The 16,161-nt window shown below is 39.6% G+C and overlaps 1 protein-coding gene across 2 annotated transcripts in view; it reads left to right on the forward strand.

The window, feature by feature from the left end:
* The window catches only part of lmo1 (LIM domain only 1), a 50,313-nt gene that overhangs the window by 18,818 nt on the left and 15,334 nt on the right, over window positions 1-16,161 (forward strand). Inside the window, exons 2-3 of one of the 2 annotated variants that reach the window (XM_057840336.1) lie at window positions 600-659; window positions 8,124-8,337. In XM_057840336.1, the coding sequence (XP_057696319.1) occupies window positions 600-659; window positions 8,124-8,337 (274 nt within the window). The remainder of the gene's footprint in view (window positions 1-599; window positions 660-8,123; window positions 8,338-16,161) is intronic. The other variant, XM_057840342.1, reaches the window with a different exon arrangement.

Genomic DNA, 16,161 nt, shown 5'->3' on the forward strand with positions numbered 1-16,161 from the left:
ACTTCTAATAGTATTTTAATTCCTTCTGAGGAAGGATAAGTTGTGTCTCTCTGCTTGGATGGGTAAAATGTATCTCATAGTAGAATGAACAGTGATGTGGCGATGCATACGAGGTGTGTCAGAAATGTTTCAGGACTGGTTTCTCAGCGTACTTCAGACTTGAACTATGGGCTTTGACCCTTTAATGTAAGTCAGATGAGCATCTACAAAAAGATCCTGCGGCGTATGCTTCATTCAGTGCACGACCAGACAAGAGTTATGTCTAGACAACTCGCCTGTGCATCTGACTGTTTCTAGCGGAGAAGAATATTGCTCCTTACGTGTCACCCCCCCCCCCCCCCCCAGTCCCCCACCCTCCTTTTGACAAGCTCATGGGCTTAATCAAGAGGAGCTTTTTTCAAAAGAATCAATGAGGTTTGTAAATGAAGGTTAAGAATGACCTTTAGTCTCTTTATATGAAATATAGCTTTTATTATTCCAGTCCTGGAACTTTTCTGACACACTATGTACCTTTTGTGACAACAAACACCAATGAATGGTCATTTAATTCTCTCCATCTTTTAACTGGTTCCTTGTCTATTGCGTTGTTTTTCACCCAGGGATGGTGCCATGGGGAGGTTCTGTTCCACCCAAATTGACACCCAAGTGTGTTGACAGCGGTAAGGAAATGTCTCTCGGCTTTAAGAAAATTGAATTATCTTTTATAAGGTACAATTATATTCCTGTCAAGTCAATTTGTTAATAAGTTTGCGTTTTTTTTTTTTACACTGAGTGCAACCCTACATTAATTCTTTTTTCATAGATATACTGTATAGTTATATAGATAAACTTTATTTGTCATTCTGGTATGCACAAGTGAATACAGAACAAAATGTTGATGCATTTGACCCGCACAGTTTTGAGGCTAAAATAAAGCAACATTAAAATAAAATAATAAAGTAAAATAAAAATATGACTAGAGTAATAAAATATGAATAAAAAAATCTGGGAATTTGAGTACTGTGCAATAGATTTGTGCCAAACAAGCAAGCAAGAAAGATGTTCACAACAAGGCACAAATACTTCAATAAGAAGTGATGGGTAAATAATGCATACATGTCAAGTTGTACGGTTTCGGCGTAATTTGTACAAGTGAGAACTGATTTTAAATGTATACGGCGTACGTTCAAAATCTGTACGTTTTTCGTGCATTGCGTTTTTTTTCTCCATTCGGATTTTGTCACCGTTTCGGCAACAAGACAATGCACCGAAAAGGTGTGCGTTACTACGTTGTTTGAATGACGCGAGAAAAGTCAGAGACACGGAGAGAGAAAAGCGGGAATGGGAAGGCGGGAAGAGTGACGGCGTTGCAAACGTGATGCTAGGCTAGGTGGCTCCAATCCTTCCTGACTGTAGCCGACAGCCTACAATCTACGCCCACTTGATACTACGCTAGATATCACATGCATATTGAACTAAATGGGAAATGACAGACTCGGCGGCGTTAGTAAGCAGCCGCCATCTTAAAGCAGTAGATTTCTCAGAAAGGTTCTGTTGTAGTGAACCTTCCTAGCAAAACTAAGTAACTTTTTATCTAAAATACTCCTAAAGCGGCTAAATCATGACTTGAATCTATATTTAAATTATGAAACATTTTTTAAACTTTCACATGTCAAAAGTAGACGGAAGGGAACTAATGCAAAAACGGGAGCAATTTTAACAACTTTATTGATTCACAATATTAAATGACTTCCAAACATAGCAAAAGTTACTATGTTTTTGTTTTTTTTGGAATGGAAAAAAACATGAATTTTAACACCAGTTACTTTGCCAAGTCATTAATTACTCTTACATTCAGGTAACTGAGTTACTAACTGAATTACTTTTTAGGAGAAGTAATTTGTAACTGTAATAAATTACCTTTTTTAAAGTAAGATTAACAACAGTCTGCAGAATGAAAAGCTATGCTGTGACAAAAGCAGAGATTTTATTCTGCCAATTTGTTCCCGAACACAATTTGTCTGCAACTATTGCTGATCACTTCTCAGAATTAGCAAAAGAAATGTTCCCTGACTCAAAGATTGCAGTTAATTTTATCAACTGACCTTTTTAATTTATGATTGGAAACACTAATGAACTTCCTTCAAGTCAAACTGAATTGCTAGCTGAAGTGCCATGAAGTGCAGCCATCAAAAGACATGATAGAAATTGCCAAAAGTGCTACATACAATTATAAAAAAAAAGTCACTGTTAAATTTTAGTACTCATGATGAAGCTGAAGATATTGATTGTTCTCTGATTGCACCAGGTTACAATATTTCCAATAAATTCATATTATTTAAAAAATTGAGTTTTATTTTTGTTTCATATTGCACGCTATATAAAACGTTGTAAGATCAGTCACCAATTTGTAAGGGCCTACGTCACTATTTGTAAGATTGTCAACAGCCTCGGGTTGACAGGTATGATAATGTAAACAGTCTGAATGCTGTACAGGAGTGCAGAGCAAAAGAGATTGCGATGTGCAAGCCAGGTAGCCATGTTGTGTGAGGGATTTGCAGTATAACATCATCCTCATTGGAATAGTTTATGTGTCCATTCTGTATGTGCAGGTTTATCCTTCCCATGTTACTTTCTTTTTCAAGTGTCTGGTGTACAGTGTTCAAAGAACTCATTTGCTGATCAAAATCCTTTTAAACTGGTAGGGCTGAAAGTGGCCAGCCACAATGGTGCCAAATAATCAATAACATAAAAAAACAGTTGATGAGGATTTACTCAGGTATCATATAAAGGAAATTATGAATGCTATACATGGTCAAAGTTTGTCCTTAACACCTGCTAATGGAGAGGATCCACTGTACAGTAATACCCATTCATTGCAGAGTATGTGTGCCAGAACTCCCTTGCAATCATTTAGGTATTTTTACAAACAGCGTACAGACTGTTTGCTTTCCAGGAGTGTTAAATTCTTTAATCAACAAGGCTTAAATGATCATCTCACAGTTTAAATCAATATTAATATAAAATGATGTACAGTATATAATGATTCTACTTACCTACCTATCTGTAATTCTAAAAGGCAAAGGTGAAGAAGAATGTGACATAAAATGCTGTTATGTTCACCAAAACTAGGGTGAACTGAAACACCTTCTGTTTTCACTCTTCTTTAGCCAAACTTCCAGCACCAAACTGACCACCATCTGCAGTAGTTGCAAACAGTGGAATGACATAATGGCACAAGATAGAAATGCAGGAGTCAGAACTAAGAGTAACAAACTGAACTGTACAATATGTCCGCAAAAAAGACAAGACCACAAACCGACAGACAAACTGATTGTGTGACTGAGTGAAAACACTAAATACAGTGCTGGTGTTCTACTTTGATTACCTGAGCAAATCTTTAAAAGTGACCATGCATCCAGTGGAGGCAAAATCCAGCCATTCCAAGATAGGTTAATCTTAGGAAGCGTTGGCCTTTTCAAGCAGGATGTAAAACACACACGTGATATGTTTAAGGAGAATGTGGTGGTCTCAACCAATTAGGAGGAGTTCTCCGACGGTGGAAGAACGACCTTTTTGTATAATTAGTTATCTTATTTAAAGCAAAGATTTTGAATGCGTTTCCTAATTAGTTGTCATGAAAGGCAAATTAAAGGAGTTTTGTGATCCCCAAGGGACTTAAATGTTTTCTTTTTCAAAAGACTCCGAAGCAGGTGCGTGCGCACATTCATTTGCTCTCCCCTCATTATGACTCCTGTGTAGTTCTGTGGAAGCCTGTCAGAGGAGGATGGTTGGCATACCTGCAGTGAGCTCCCCTAACAAGCCATGAAATGCAGGTAGAAGAGTCTGCCCTCAGCCACTGCGGCTTGAACTTGAAGCTTTTTAGCTTCATTTACACCTAACATTGGTATTTATAGCGGGGTTTTGTGATCATAATGTGGCAACTTCAAGGGGTCTGTTTAGAAGACAGAGGGATGGAAGAATGGCCGCACTCTAATTGATGGAGCCTACTGCAGAACTATTGCCTACCAATTAGCCTTTACTTTTCACATCTAATAAAGGAAGAAGATGTCTTAACACCACCAGACCACATACTGATGTATAAAGCCTAGTGACTAATGAGATTATGTATTTCACCTCGAAGTCAGATGAATGCAAGTAATTGAGGAATCTTTGAAATATTGACTGAAATGCACAGAAAATTGTTTCATATTAGTTTTCAATCCGACAGTCTATCCATCTACAGTGGGGTAAATAAGTATTTAGTCAACCACATATTGTGCAAGTTCTCCTACTTGAAAAGATTAGAGAGGCCTGTAATTGTCAACATGGGTAAACCTCAACCATAAGAGACAGAATGTGAGAAAAAAACAGAAAATCACATTGCTTGATTTAAAAAAAAATGTATTTCCAAATTAGAGTGGAAAATAAGTATTTGGTCACCTACAAACAAACAAGATTTCTGTCTGTCAAAGAGGTCTAACTTCTTCTAACGAGGTCTAATGAGGCTCCACTCGTTACCTGTATTAATGGCACCTGTTTTAACGCGTTGTCGGTATAAAAGACACCTGTCCACAACCTCAGTAAGTCACACTCCAAACTTCACTAGGGCCAAGACCAAAGAGCTGTTTAAGGACACCAGAGACAAAATTGTAGACCTGCACCAGGCTGGGTAGACTGAATCTGCAATAGGTAAAACGCTTGGTGTAAAATAACCAACTGTGGGAGCAATTATTGGAAAATGGAAGACATACAAGACCACTGATAATCTCGCTCGATCTGGGGTTCCATGCAAGATCTCACCCCGTGGCATCAAAATGATAACAAGAACGGTGAGCAAAAATCCCAGAACCACACGGGGGGACCTAGTGAATGACTTACAGAGAGCTGGTACCACAGTGACAAAGGCTACTATCAGTAACACAATGCGCCGCCAGGGACTCAAATCCTGCACTGCCAGACGTGTCCCCCTGCTGAAGCCAGTACACATCCAGGCCAGTCTGCGGTTCGCTAGAGAGCATTTGGATGATCCAGAAGAGGAGTGGGAGAATGTGTTATGGCCAGATGAAACCAAAATAGAACTTTTTGGTAGAAACACAGGTTCTTGTGTTTGGAGGAGAAAGAATACTGAATTGCATCCGAAGAACACCATACCCACTGTGAAGCATGGGGGTGGAAACATCATGCTTTGGGGCTGTTTTTCTGCAAAGGGACCAGAACGACTGACCTGTGTACAGGAAAGAATGAATGTGGCCATGTATGGAGAGATTTTGAGTGAAAATCTCCTTCCATCAGCAAGGGCATTGAAGATGAGACGTGGCTGGGTCTTTCAGCATGACAATGATCCCAAACTCAAAGCCAGGGCAACAAAGGAGTGGCTACGTAAGAAGCATTTCAAGGTCCTGGAGTGGCCTAGGCAGTCTCCACATCTCAACCCCATTGAAAATCTGTGGAGGGAGTTGAAAGTCCGTGTTGCCAAACGACAGCCCCAAAACATCACTGCTCTAGAGGAGATCTGCATGGAGAAATGGGCCAAAATACCAGCAACAGTGTGTGAAAAGCTTGTGAAGAGTTACAGAAAACGTTTGACCTCCGTTATTGCCAACAAAGGGTACATAACAAAGTATTGAGATGAACTTTTAGTATTGACCAAATACTTATTTTCCACCATGATTTGCAAATAAATTCTTTAAAAATCAAACAATGTCATTTTGAGGTTTTTTTTTTCACATTCTGTCTCTCATGGTTGAGGTTTACCCATGTTGACAATTACAGTCCTCTCTAATATTTTCAAGTGGGAGAACTTGCACAATTAGTGGTTGAATAAATACTTATTTGCTCCACTGTAACTTTCATGTCTTGAAGGTTATGGAGATACTACTATGCACTACTTTTCAGCAATTAGCAAAGAAAAAAAAATGTGATCTAACTCATTTGCAGCGCATAAAGGCTTTGTGAAGAATTTGAAACAGAACATAAACATGGAGAAAGCAAAATCGGCAAGGAAAATTCAGATTCAAGTTAAAAAAGATGTTTGCACTTTTTATAATTCCTGTAAAACTGACTGCCCAGACGTTTTCATGTCGACAAGCATACTTCGGACAAAAAAAAAAAAGCTTTGTTTTTTGCCTGGGTATTTGATTATTGAAGTGGTTCAACTGGGAGACTACCAATATTTTGCTTTTCTCCCTGAGGTTTTGTACTGACTGTTGAACTAATGTCGGTGAAGACAGTAAACAAACCTACATCGTTGGGGTAATGTTCTAAAGCCACCGAGAAAATTGAGAATAGAAACAGGAAACCATCCTTTAACACAGTGGCTGCCACTGACGGTGTTAGATGCCCAATCCATTTGAATTGGGAGGGCTGACAATTAATAATCACTGACAGGCTTCCCAGTTGATTGGACAGATTCGATATCTATTGCTTTCAATGGCAGCAAAGGGGTAAATAATACGCATGCTTTCATAACATTCAAAGTACATTTGAGTTCTTAAAACACCTTAAAACAAAAACATTTAAATCTAAAATATTACGTGAGTATTGAACAAAAGGTATAAAAAATAGTCTAAAAAACACTTGGACTCTCACTATTTACAAAAAAAAATATATTTCCTGGTAAGACCTATCAAAAAAGTGAAATTGCTGGTATTTACTTTACAAAAAATCAGCTGCTTAACAGCACTTTTAGTTTCCACTTTTCTGCTATCTACAATTAAAATGAGCAAATTAATAATTATGCTTCAGTTTTCCTCAATCAAGGACATGTCTTCAAGTGCCCCATCCTTGCTGCACATCTTTATGTTCTTTATGTTTACAAGAAAGATATAACCTTAAGAGAGCAATGCTGCTCAATACAAAAAAAATCGTTCTTTGAAGGGCAAACATGACAAGCAGAGAGAAACAGTGTGCAAAGTGAAGCTGAGTTTACAATTGGGCATCAAGCACAAATAGCACGAAGACAAAATCAAACATACCAGCCGCGTAATAGTCAAACACTAGACATTTGCTCTCCTTCACTTATCTCACAAGCATGAAAACGTGACATTTCACACAAAACCCGATGTGACATGTCTCGGCCTTTATAGGTGGGTAGTCGCACATGCCAAATTCTGGCAGCACCCCCCTGTTCACCCACATTTCTCCCCCTCCTTTGTGTGTTCAATTTTTTTGGGGGGAGGGGGGGGGTGTTTTGAAAGAGAGTGGCAAGTGGCGTCCACTGTGTGTTCTTTTAGATGGATCAATAGCTCAGTGTGTGAGAGAGTGTCTTAAGAGCTGTTGTGTGGTGCTCTCAGCTGTGGCAGACCTGTTAGTGCTGCAGAGGGGAGCTGCGCGCCCCTGCCTCGGTACCAGCAGTGGCCTGAGGGGGGCTTTTAGTACGAACACAAATGTCAGCCACACATAGACTATTAGTGTTTAGTGCAGTTATTAAATGGACTTTATTTGTCCTTTAGGAGGCTAAAAGGCTCACTTAAAGGGGGCCTGCGTGGCACCAGGGCAATTTGCGAGTTTGGTAACTTTGGGCCTGCTCATTGCAGACACATGAGCACAGATAAGTGTAGAAGCTGTAGTGCTCTCTGTGTGTGTATATGACGTAGAGTGAGTGTATGCTAAAAGGCACTTAGGCCATAACATATCTCACTTGGGTCTGCTAGCAGCGTGTTTTGCGGTCAGAGGCTTTTTAAAAGGTTAATGTTAATCTATACCAAACAAAGCCCATGAGGAGCTTTTACAGCTCTGGACAGTTGAGTGAAATGGGCTTGATGAAATGGTAACTAATGCACTACACGGCCTGCTGTAAGTACCACAATAAGCAAAAGAGATCCCAGATTTGATGTATAATGTATTGCGCTTCTTGGCTGCTGCAAGTGATCATGTAACATGAGTGTTACAGCGTGTTCTGAGCGGAACGATCAAGTGAGGGGTTTGTAGGTCCAATGTGACCTGTGTGTTTATCTACTATACATGGAAGAGTGTTCTCGCGAATGCATATGAAGCAGGTCGGCGGCGTGCTGCGGCCGCATGTGAGCCCGCGTTCAGGCACCTGCAGAAGCAGCAGGCTTATCAAAAAGAGAACATGAAAAGTCACTTGGGTTCCCGCGGCCGTAAATCACGCGTGGCTGTTTGTCTCCTTATCACTCCAGGTGTGCCGATGCTCTCCGTCCAGCCCAAAGGGAAACAGAAGGGGTGCGCTGGCTGCAATCGCAAGATTAAAGACCGCTACCTACTCAAGGCCCTGGACAAATACTGGCATGAGGACTGTCTCAAATGTGCCTGCTGCGACTGCCGCCTTGGGGAGGTGGGCTCCACCCTTTATACGAAAGCCAACCTCATCCTGTGTCGCCGGGACTACCTGAGGCAAGAAAGACACACAATCACTTTTCTGCGGTCGCCGCAAACGCAAAAGACAACATTATGGCACAGCACACGTAACATGACAAGGTCACAAAGGTTTTATTTTGCTTTTAGCAGAGGGTCGAGTTCTTTATATTGATTATTTATTTACATCTATAGTAACATTCTGGACGTTCTGAGATGTTTTTTAAGTCCTTTCAGCAAAAAACAACACTAAGCGGAGCCATTTAAATGCGGGACTAGCTTTTTAGTACTTCATCTAAACTTCTTTGACAATGGTATTCCATCTCCTGTAAAACTTATTACTTTTTGGGGAAAGCAATAACAACAAAATAACTTCAAAAACAGTTTTTAAAACAATAGCATGCTTTCCAAATTCTCATGTAGTTTTTCCGCTTTTTTCTAAAGCAATCACTCAAAAAAGATTGAGGTCAGAGACGCACGAAAATTCCAGCATATTAGTTTCACTTCGCACAGTCACAACCTGATTTTGCCATCAAGTCTGCGGGTTTCTTATCATCCCTTTGCAAAGACATTGTTTTGAACTGACTATATACAGCATTTTAATTCTGTTTGTTATGGAGGCCACAAAATTCAGAAAAAGACATTTTGAAATGACAATGTTAATGCTTGAAAGCTAAGTTGGGACAACATTAAAATGATTGCTAGCGCTAAGTAACCAAGACTACATTCAGACCACAGCTTACAGTGATCCAAATCACATATTTTCTTAGTGATGTTTTACGACTGTTGGAATTGACCAAGTCACTTGCAATCTAATATTTTCTAATTCACTTTAATATGTGGTTTTAAATCTAACACAAAAAAAACAACAACAATATAATATAAACAACCAGAATGGTAGTACACAAAACTCCCACGTGGAACATTAAAACTGTTCAGCATATAAAGACACTCAGATTCCCATTTTCCCTGTCCAAGCAACTGACCAGGACAGATTAGAGAAAAAAAAAAAAAAAAAAAAGATCCAGAATTCTGACATTGCTTAGATTTTGGTAATATGACTCCAATTTGAACAATCCAGTTACCTCAAAGTGAAATTCATGCAACTAATAGGAAACTAGCAAAAAGCAGACAGTGTGAGGGACTACGGCGTATTATAGCTAAAAAGTATTTCTCATGAAAAACCGAAGGTACCGGGGTGAGTACAATAACATAGTTTATTCTACACATTAAAAGTAAGTTCACCACACCATTGCTGTTTAAAAGAAAACTTTAGCGGTAAAATTGTTATTGCCCAAATATGCAAGAGTGCATCTTGCATTTCAAACGCTTTTCTTGACATGATTACACCAAACAGATGACTACAAAATTGTTGTTTCCCATGGAAGCAAACATTGTTACAGGTTCTTTTGTTTAATGTTTTTTTTAGTTTACATGAACGAGTGTGTGACGGATGTCATGTCAAGTGAGCTAAGAGAAACCTCAAGGTGGCCTTGTAGCTTCACCACTGTCTTTGTCTCCACTCCTGCCACACACACACATATACAGTTTTCAGATGCCCCTACCATCTGCTGGTTAAATTAAACATGACCATTTCCTGAGCGTTAAGTCACATTCCCAATGAGATCAGACCACTTATCCAAGAGGGAATCCCCCAGAGGCTGACTTAGAGATGCCAGTGCCCTTGCCCCCCACCACTTCGCCCTCCTTCTTCTTAAACCCCCTCCCCAGCACTGTCCTCCCCCATTCACCAATTCCCCTCCTGCCCACTTGTCTGTCCAATCCTTCAATGAAACCTTCGGCCGACCAACTACAGGTTTTAATTGGTTCATTATTCTTCTGATTTAGCGCAATGTGCTCATACTGTGCTCATCATTCCAAATCACCAGTAATATTAAAAGTGAAGAGGACCTTAACTACACACACACACATATACAGTGGGGCAATTAAGTATTTAGTCAACCACTAATTGTGCAAGTTCTCCGACTTGAAAATATTAGAGAGGCCTGTAATTGTCAACATGGGTAAACCTCAACCATGAGAGACAGAATGTGGAAAAAAAAAAAAAAACAGAAAATCACATTGTTTGATTTTTTTTTTTTTTTTAATTATTTGCAAATCATGGTGGAAAATAAGTATTTGGTCAATACCAAAAGTTCATCTCAATACTTTGTTATGTACCCTTTGTTGGCAATAACGCAGGCCAAACATTTTCTGTAACTCTTCACAAGCTTTTCACACTCTGTTTCTGGTATTTTGGCCCATTCCTCCATGCAGATCTCCTCTAGAGCAGTGATGTTTTGGGGCTGTCGTTGGGCAACACGGACTTTCAACTCCCTCCACAGATGTTCTATGGGGTTGAGATGTGGAGACTGGCTAGGCCACTCCAGGACCTTGAAATGCTTCTTACGAAGCTACTCCTTTGTTGCCCTGGCTGTGTCTTTGGGATCATTGCCATGCCGAAAGACCCAGCAACGTCTTCTTCTTCAATACCCTTGCTGATGGAAGGAGATTTTCACTCAAAATCTCTCGATACATGACCCCATTTATTATTTCCTTTACACAGATCAGTCGTCCTGGGCCCTTTGCAGAAAAACAGCCCCAAAGCATGATGTTTCCACCCCCATGCTTCACAGTGGGTATGGTGTTCTTCGGATGCAATTCAGTATTCTTTCTCCTCCAAACACGAGAACCTGTGTTTCTACCAAAAAGTTCTATTATGGTTTCATTTGACCATAACACATTCGCCCAGTCCTCTTCTGGATCATCCAAATGCTCTCTAGCCAACCGCAGACGGGCCTGGACGTGCACTTTCTTCAGCAGGGAGACACAACTGGCAGTGCAGGATTTGAGTCCCTGGCGGCGCATTGTGTTACTGATAGTAGCCTTTGTTACTGCTCTCTGTAGGTCCCCGTGTGGTTCTGGGATTTTTGCTCACTGTTCTTGTTATCATTTTGACGCCACGGGGTGAGATCTTGCATGGAGCCCCAGATCGAGCGAGATTATCAGTGGTCTTGTATGTCTTACATTTTCCAATAATTGCTCCCACAGTTGATTTCTTTACACCAAGCGTTTTACCTATTGTAGATTCAGTCTACCCAGCCTAGTGCAGGTCTACAATTTTGTCTCTGGTGTCCTTCAACAGCTCTTTGGTCTTGGCCATAGTGGAGTTTTGAGTGTGACTTACTGAGGTTGTGGACAGGTGTCTTTTATACCGATGATGAGTTAAAACAGGTGCCATTAAAACAGGTAACGAGTGGAGCCTCATTAGAAGAAGTTAGACTTCTTTGACAGCCAGAAAGCTTGCTTGTTTGTAGGTGACCAAATACTTATTTTCCACTCTAATTTGGAAATAAATTCTTTAAAAATCAAACTATGTGATTTTCTTTTTTTTTTTTTCCACATTCTGTCTCTCATGGTTGAGGTTTACCCATGTTGACAAATACAGGCCTCTCTAATCTTTTCAAGTAGGAGAACTTGCACAATTGGTGGTTGACGAAATACTTATTTGACCCACTGTATATATGGCGGAAAACACTCAGGTGACTTGAAATTCTGCTCTGAGCCCCCCATTTAGCCAAATTTAAAAATTGTCCGATATGCATGTGTAATACATCATTGGAAATATTAAAATCTCAATTTTTGGGGGGAACAAAATTTTTGAACAGGAGGACATTAAAAAAAATATATATATATATTTAAATACCAAAACCCTATCTGGAGGTGAGAGCACACGAGAGCAGAATTACAGACGCCATGACTTTAACAAATTATTATCACGTACTTACCTTGTTTCAATCCTAAACCTCCATGTAGCATGTATCTCTGTCAAGACACAGCTGTGAATGGCCACAGCTGGATTTTTTTGGAATTTTATGGGTGAAACATGATAATATAACAAGGGTCGCCATGCAGAAATCACAGACATCAAAGAGTGGTCGAGATGTTGTTTTTCATGTATTTACCCTTTTAAACGTTTTTTTAAATTATTTTTCTTTGTTTGGATCGATCAGTTATCATCTAACATATTGGGGAGAATGCGAAAGTAACACACACACAAAAAAAAATAAATACAATTAAGCGATAGTTATGAGGCAGATATCCATGACTTTTTTTCAGATTTGAAGGGTGTCTTCTTGCAACAGCAATTTTGAGATCTCTCCATAGGTGTTCAATGGGATTTGGATCGGACACATCGATGGCCACCTCAGAATTCTCCTGTGCAAAAAAAAAATGCAAAAAAATGCTATTTGAGGTATGTTTTGGGTCATTGTTCTGTTGGATCACCCATGACCTCTGACCCAAACCCAGTTTTCTGACACTACATCCTACATTGCGGACCAAAACATTTTGATGGTCTCCAGATTTCATGACTCCCTACACACTGCCAAGACACCCGGTGCCAGAGGCAGCAAAACTACCCCAACACATCATTTGACCTCCACCATGTTTGACTATAGGCACTGTGTTCTTTTCTTTGTAGGCCTCATTCTTTTTTCTGGCACTGGGTGCCTTGTCAGTGTGCAAGGAGTCATGAAATATTGGCTCTGCGTCAGAGGTCATGGGTGTTCCGATAGGACAATGACCCAAAACCTACCTCAAATTGCACCAAGAAATGGTTGGAGACCAGTGCCCACTGCCAGAAAAAAGAATGAGGCCTACAAAGAAAAGAACACCATGCCTATTGTCAAACATGGTGGAGGTCTAATGATATTTTGGGGTTGTTTTACTGCCTCTGGCTCTGGGTGCCTTGAGAGTGTGCAAGGAGTCATAAAATATGGAGACTATCAAAATGTTTTGGGCCGGAATGTAGGGTGTAGTGTTAGAAAACTGGGTCTGCGTCAGAGGTCATGGGTGTTCAGGACAATGACCCAAAACATACCTAAAATAATGCCAAGAATTGGTTAGAGACAAAGCGCAGGAGAATTCTGAGGTGGCCATCGATGAGTCCGGATCTAAATCATATTGAACACTATGGAGAGATCTCAAAATTGCTGTTGCAAGAAGGCACCCTTCAAATCTGAGAGACCTGGAACACTTCTCAGAAGAAGAGTGGTCCAAACGCAACTGCTTTCTGATATTTCTTCCAAAATGATGTGCAACCAAATATTGAGGTGAGGGTGCCAACAACTTTGTCCAGCCTATTTTTTGAGTTTTGCTTAAAATTGTGTCAAATTTGACTTTTTCCTCAGCTGTTTTGTGTTTTTCCAATGCACATTGGATAGATAAACATATTCATTCTGAAAACATTTGTAATTGCATTCATTCCTGTGAGATATGCTGTATTTTCTGCAAAAATTCAAGGGGTGCCAATAATTTCAACCGTGACCGTAATTTCTCAAACACATGGGAAAAATGTCTTACGGCTCTATTTCTTGGACATACCATAATTCCAAAAGCTATGTCTCTTACCGGTGAATTCTCATGTCATAACTAAAGTGAGCAATGGTGGTGGCACCATTAAGAACAAACACTTTTTCTTTAGCTCGAACTTATTCAAGGTAGAACGAATTATACAAAATAGCAAATAGCCAGTCATAACACAAAACATTCAGGCTTCTGCTGTAAAACACAACAAAATCTATAGAAATGCCAATTAGAAAAAGTAAACATCTTTTTGGGTTCATCAAAGTCATTTTAAATGTTGGCAGGTGCATACTGACTCCCATTTACCATGAGATGGAATGAGAATGGATTTGTAAATTCTGAACTCAGCCACATTGCAAATATTAGAGGGTTCCTACACTTGTGCAACCACATTTGTTTGTTTTAACTACACCTCTTGAAAAGTTTGTTCTAAAAAAAAAATCAAACTAATGAAGGCGCAGGCTACAGGTCACATCATTCACTCTCAAACCTTTCCGACCATTTAACCCTATTGCCAGCTGTCTTAGACCATTTGGGCTCATTTTTCTGGAGGCGCAGAATAGTTCTGTGATTACTAATACATTTGCAACAAAACTACCAATAACTTTCTTGTTTCACCAAATAACAAATAAGGTTTATTCTACTTTCCATTCTTCAGTAATCAACACGAGTACATAGTTTGATTTTTGTCAAAACAGCAATTTCTTCCAGATAACCATAATTGATGTGTATAATTGTCCATGGCAGAGAATTGGTTAACAGTAAAAAAAAAGTTTTAAATGATTAATCTTGGTTTCAGTTTTATATATATATATATATATATATATATATATATATATATATATATAACAAAAAACTGGCAATTTAACAGGGATCTGTAGAGTTTCTACACCACTGTAGCTCACTCGGGGACCCTCGTGACATTTTGCTTCCATCTCAGCTTTTCACCCGACCCACAAGAAGCCCGCAGCCTACTCCAGAGGCGCTTAGTGACGTAACGTGAAGATAGACCATTACCATCCATCAGTTCCCACCCTCAGTTAATGCTTTTAAGATGCAGTGAGAGCTCCACTAAGACCCCACGTTGCCCTCAGAAGGGACAGATGGTACGTACGAAGCAGTAATAAATGGGAAAATGAACAAGTGAAGGCAAAAATTATGAAGCTCACAGTTTCCTGTGTAAAAATATATCGGCTGAAAGGAGTTCATGAGGGCCTCGTTGGCAAAGCGAAGGAAAAATGAAACACTTTCACACACATTAGACAGGCGAGATGTCGAGGTCAGAGATGGGGCGTAAAATGGAAAACGATGAATAAAATCAACCATTCTTAATAGCAAATTATGGATTTTTGAAAAGAAAGAGGGTTTCATGCGCCGGTGTTGGTCAGGAGTGCCTGCTCTTCAGAATGAAACAACACCTAATAGCCCGTGCTGCTTGACTAACTGCTATTAAAAACATCGCCTTATGTCTGCTGCCGATTGTGTTGATGTCATCTGTCTCCATCCCCTCTTTCTCTTTGCTTCCTCTTCTGTGAAGTAAGATGAAGGCGTCTCTCACCTGCAGTAATGAAGCTAAATCTGTGCACTGAATTAGCCTTCTGCACTACATTAAAAACACGCGGGTGGATCAAACACACTTTGGTTGTTTCCCAGGGTTTGGAACCCTGCCATGCTCCCATTAATTATTATAGGAGCTCCATCTGTGATTGTCCTTCAGTGGCATTAGCAGCTTATTGAATGCACTCACGCATTCCCGAATCTTCAAGACACGCATACACTTATTTGCGCCACTGTGTTTCTCCGCCCTCCAAATATTTCACAAATATAATACCTTTTTTAGGCCATTCTGTTATCACAAAAGGATAATAACGTATTAATTAGGTGTTTCATTTATGTCAAGGGCTCTGTATCATATGACTCCACCAGAGGCTTGACAATCTAGTTGTGATTTGATCATCTGCACTGAATTAATTTAATCTCCCGTTTCATATATAAGAGAGGACATAATAGTCATCCACTTATCAAAATGGCAGCATAATTAACTGAAAGAGGAAAATGTTTCCAAGATAATGAACATTAGAATTGATGCACAAACTGATGGTAATGATGGTTCCATCTGGAAGTATCTGTCTTATCCTGATGACACTTTACTTTATAGTACATAAAATGTAAGTATTTGAGTAGAATTACAAATATAGCAAAGTACTAACAGTAAGTACAGTGGTGTCTTGAGATTAGTTTAATTCTCAAATCAGCTTTTCTCATTAAAAGGAATGGAAATGCCTGTAATCCATTTTGGCCTCTCCAAAACAACTTAAGATTGTTTCAATGTGTACTTTAAATGGTAAAAATAGCAATTCCTAATATCATACAAACATTCGTTCTTTGAGATGGAACTCCGCCTCTCCCATCTTATCAGTACAACACTAATGTTGGGCGTGCTATGCATATGATAAAGAAAATATTATCGTGAGTTTTGCTATATTGTATCGTCTG

Source organism: Corythoichthys intestinalis, chromosome 1, assembly GCF_030265065.1.
Source record: "Corythoichthys intestinalis isolate RoL2023-P3 chromosome 1, ASM3026506v1, whole genome shotgun sequence".
NCBI lineage: Eukaryota > Metazoa > Chordata > Actinopteri > Syngnathiformes > Syngnathidae > Corythoichthys > Corythoichthys intestinalis.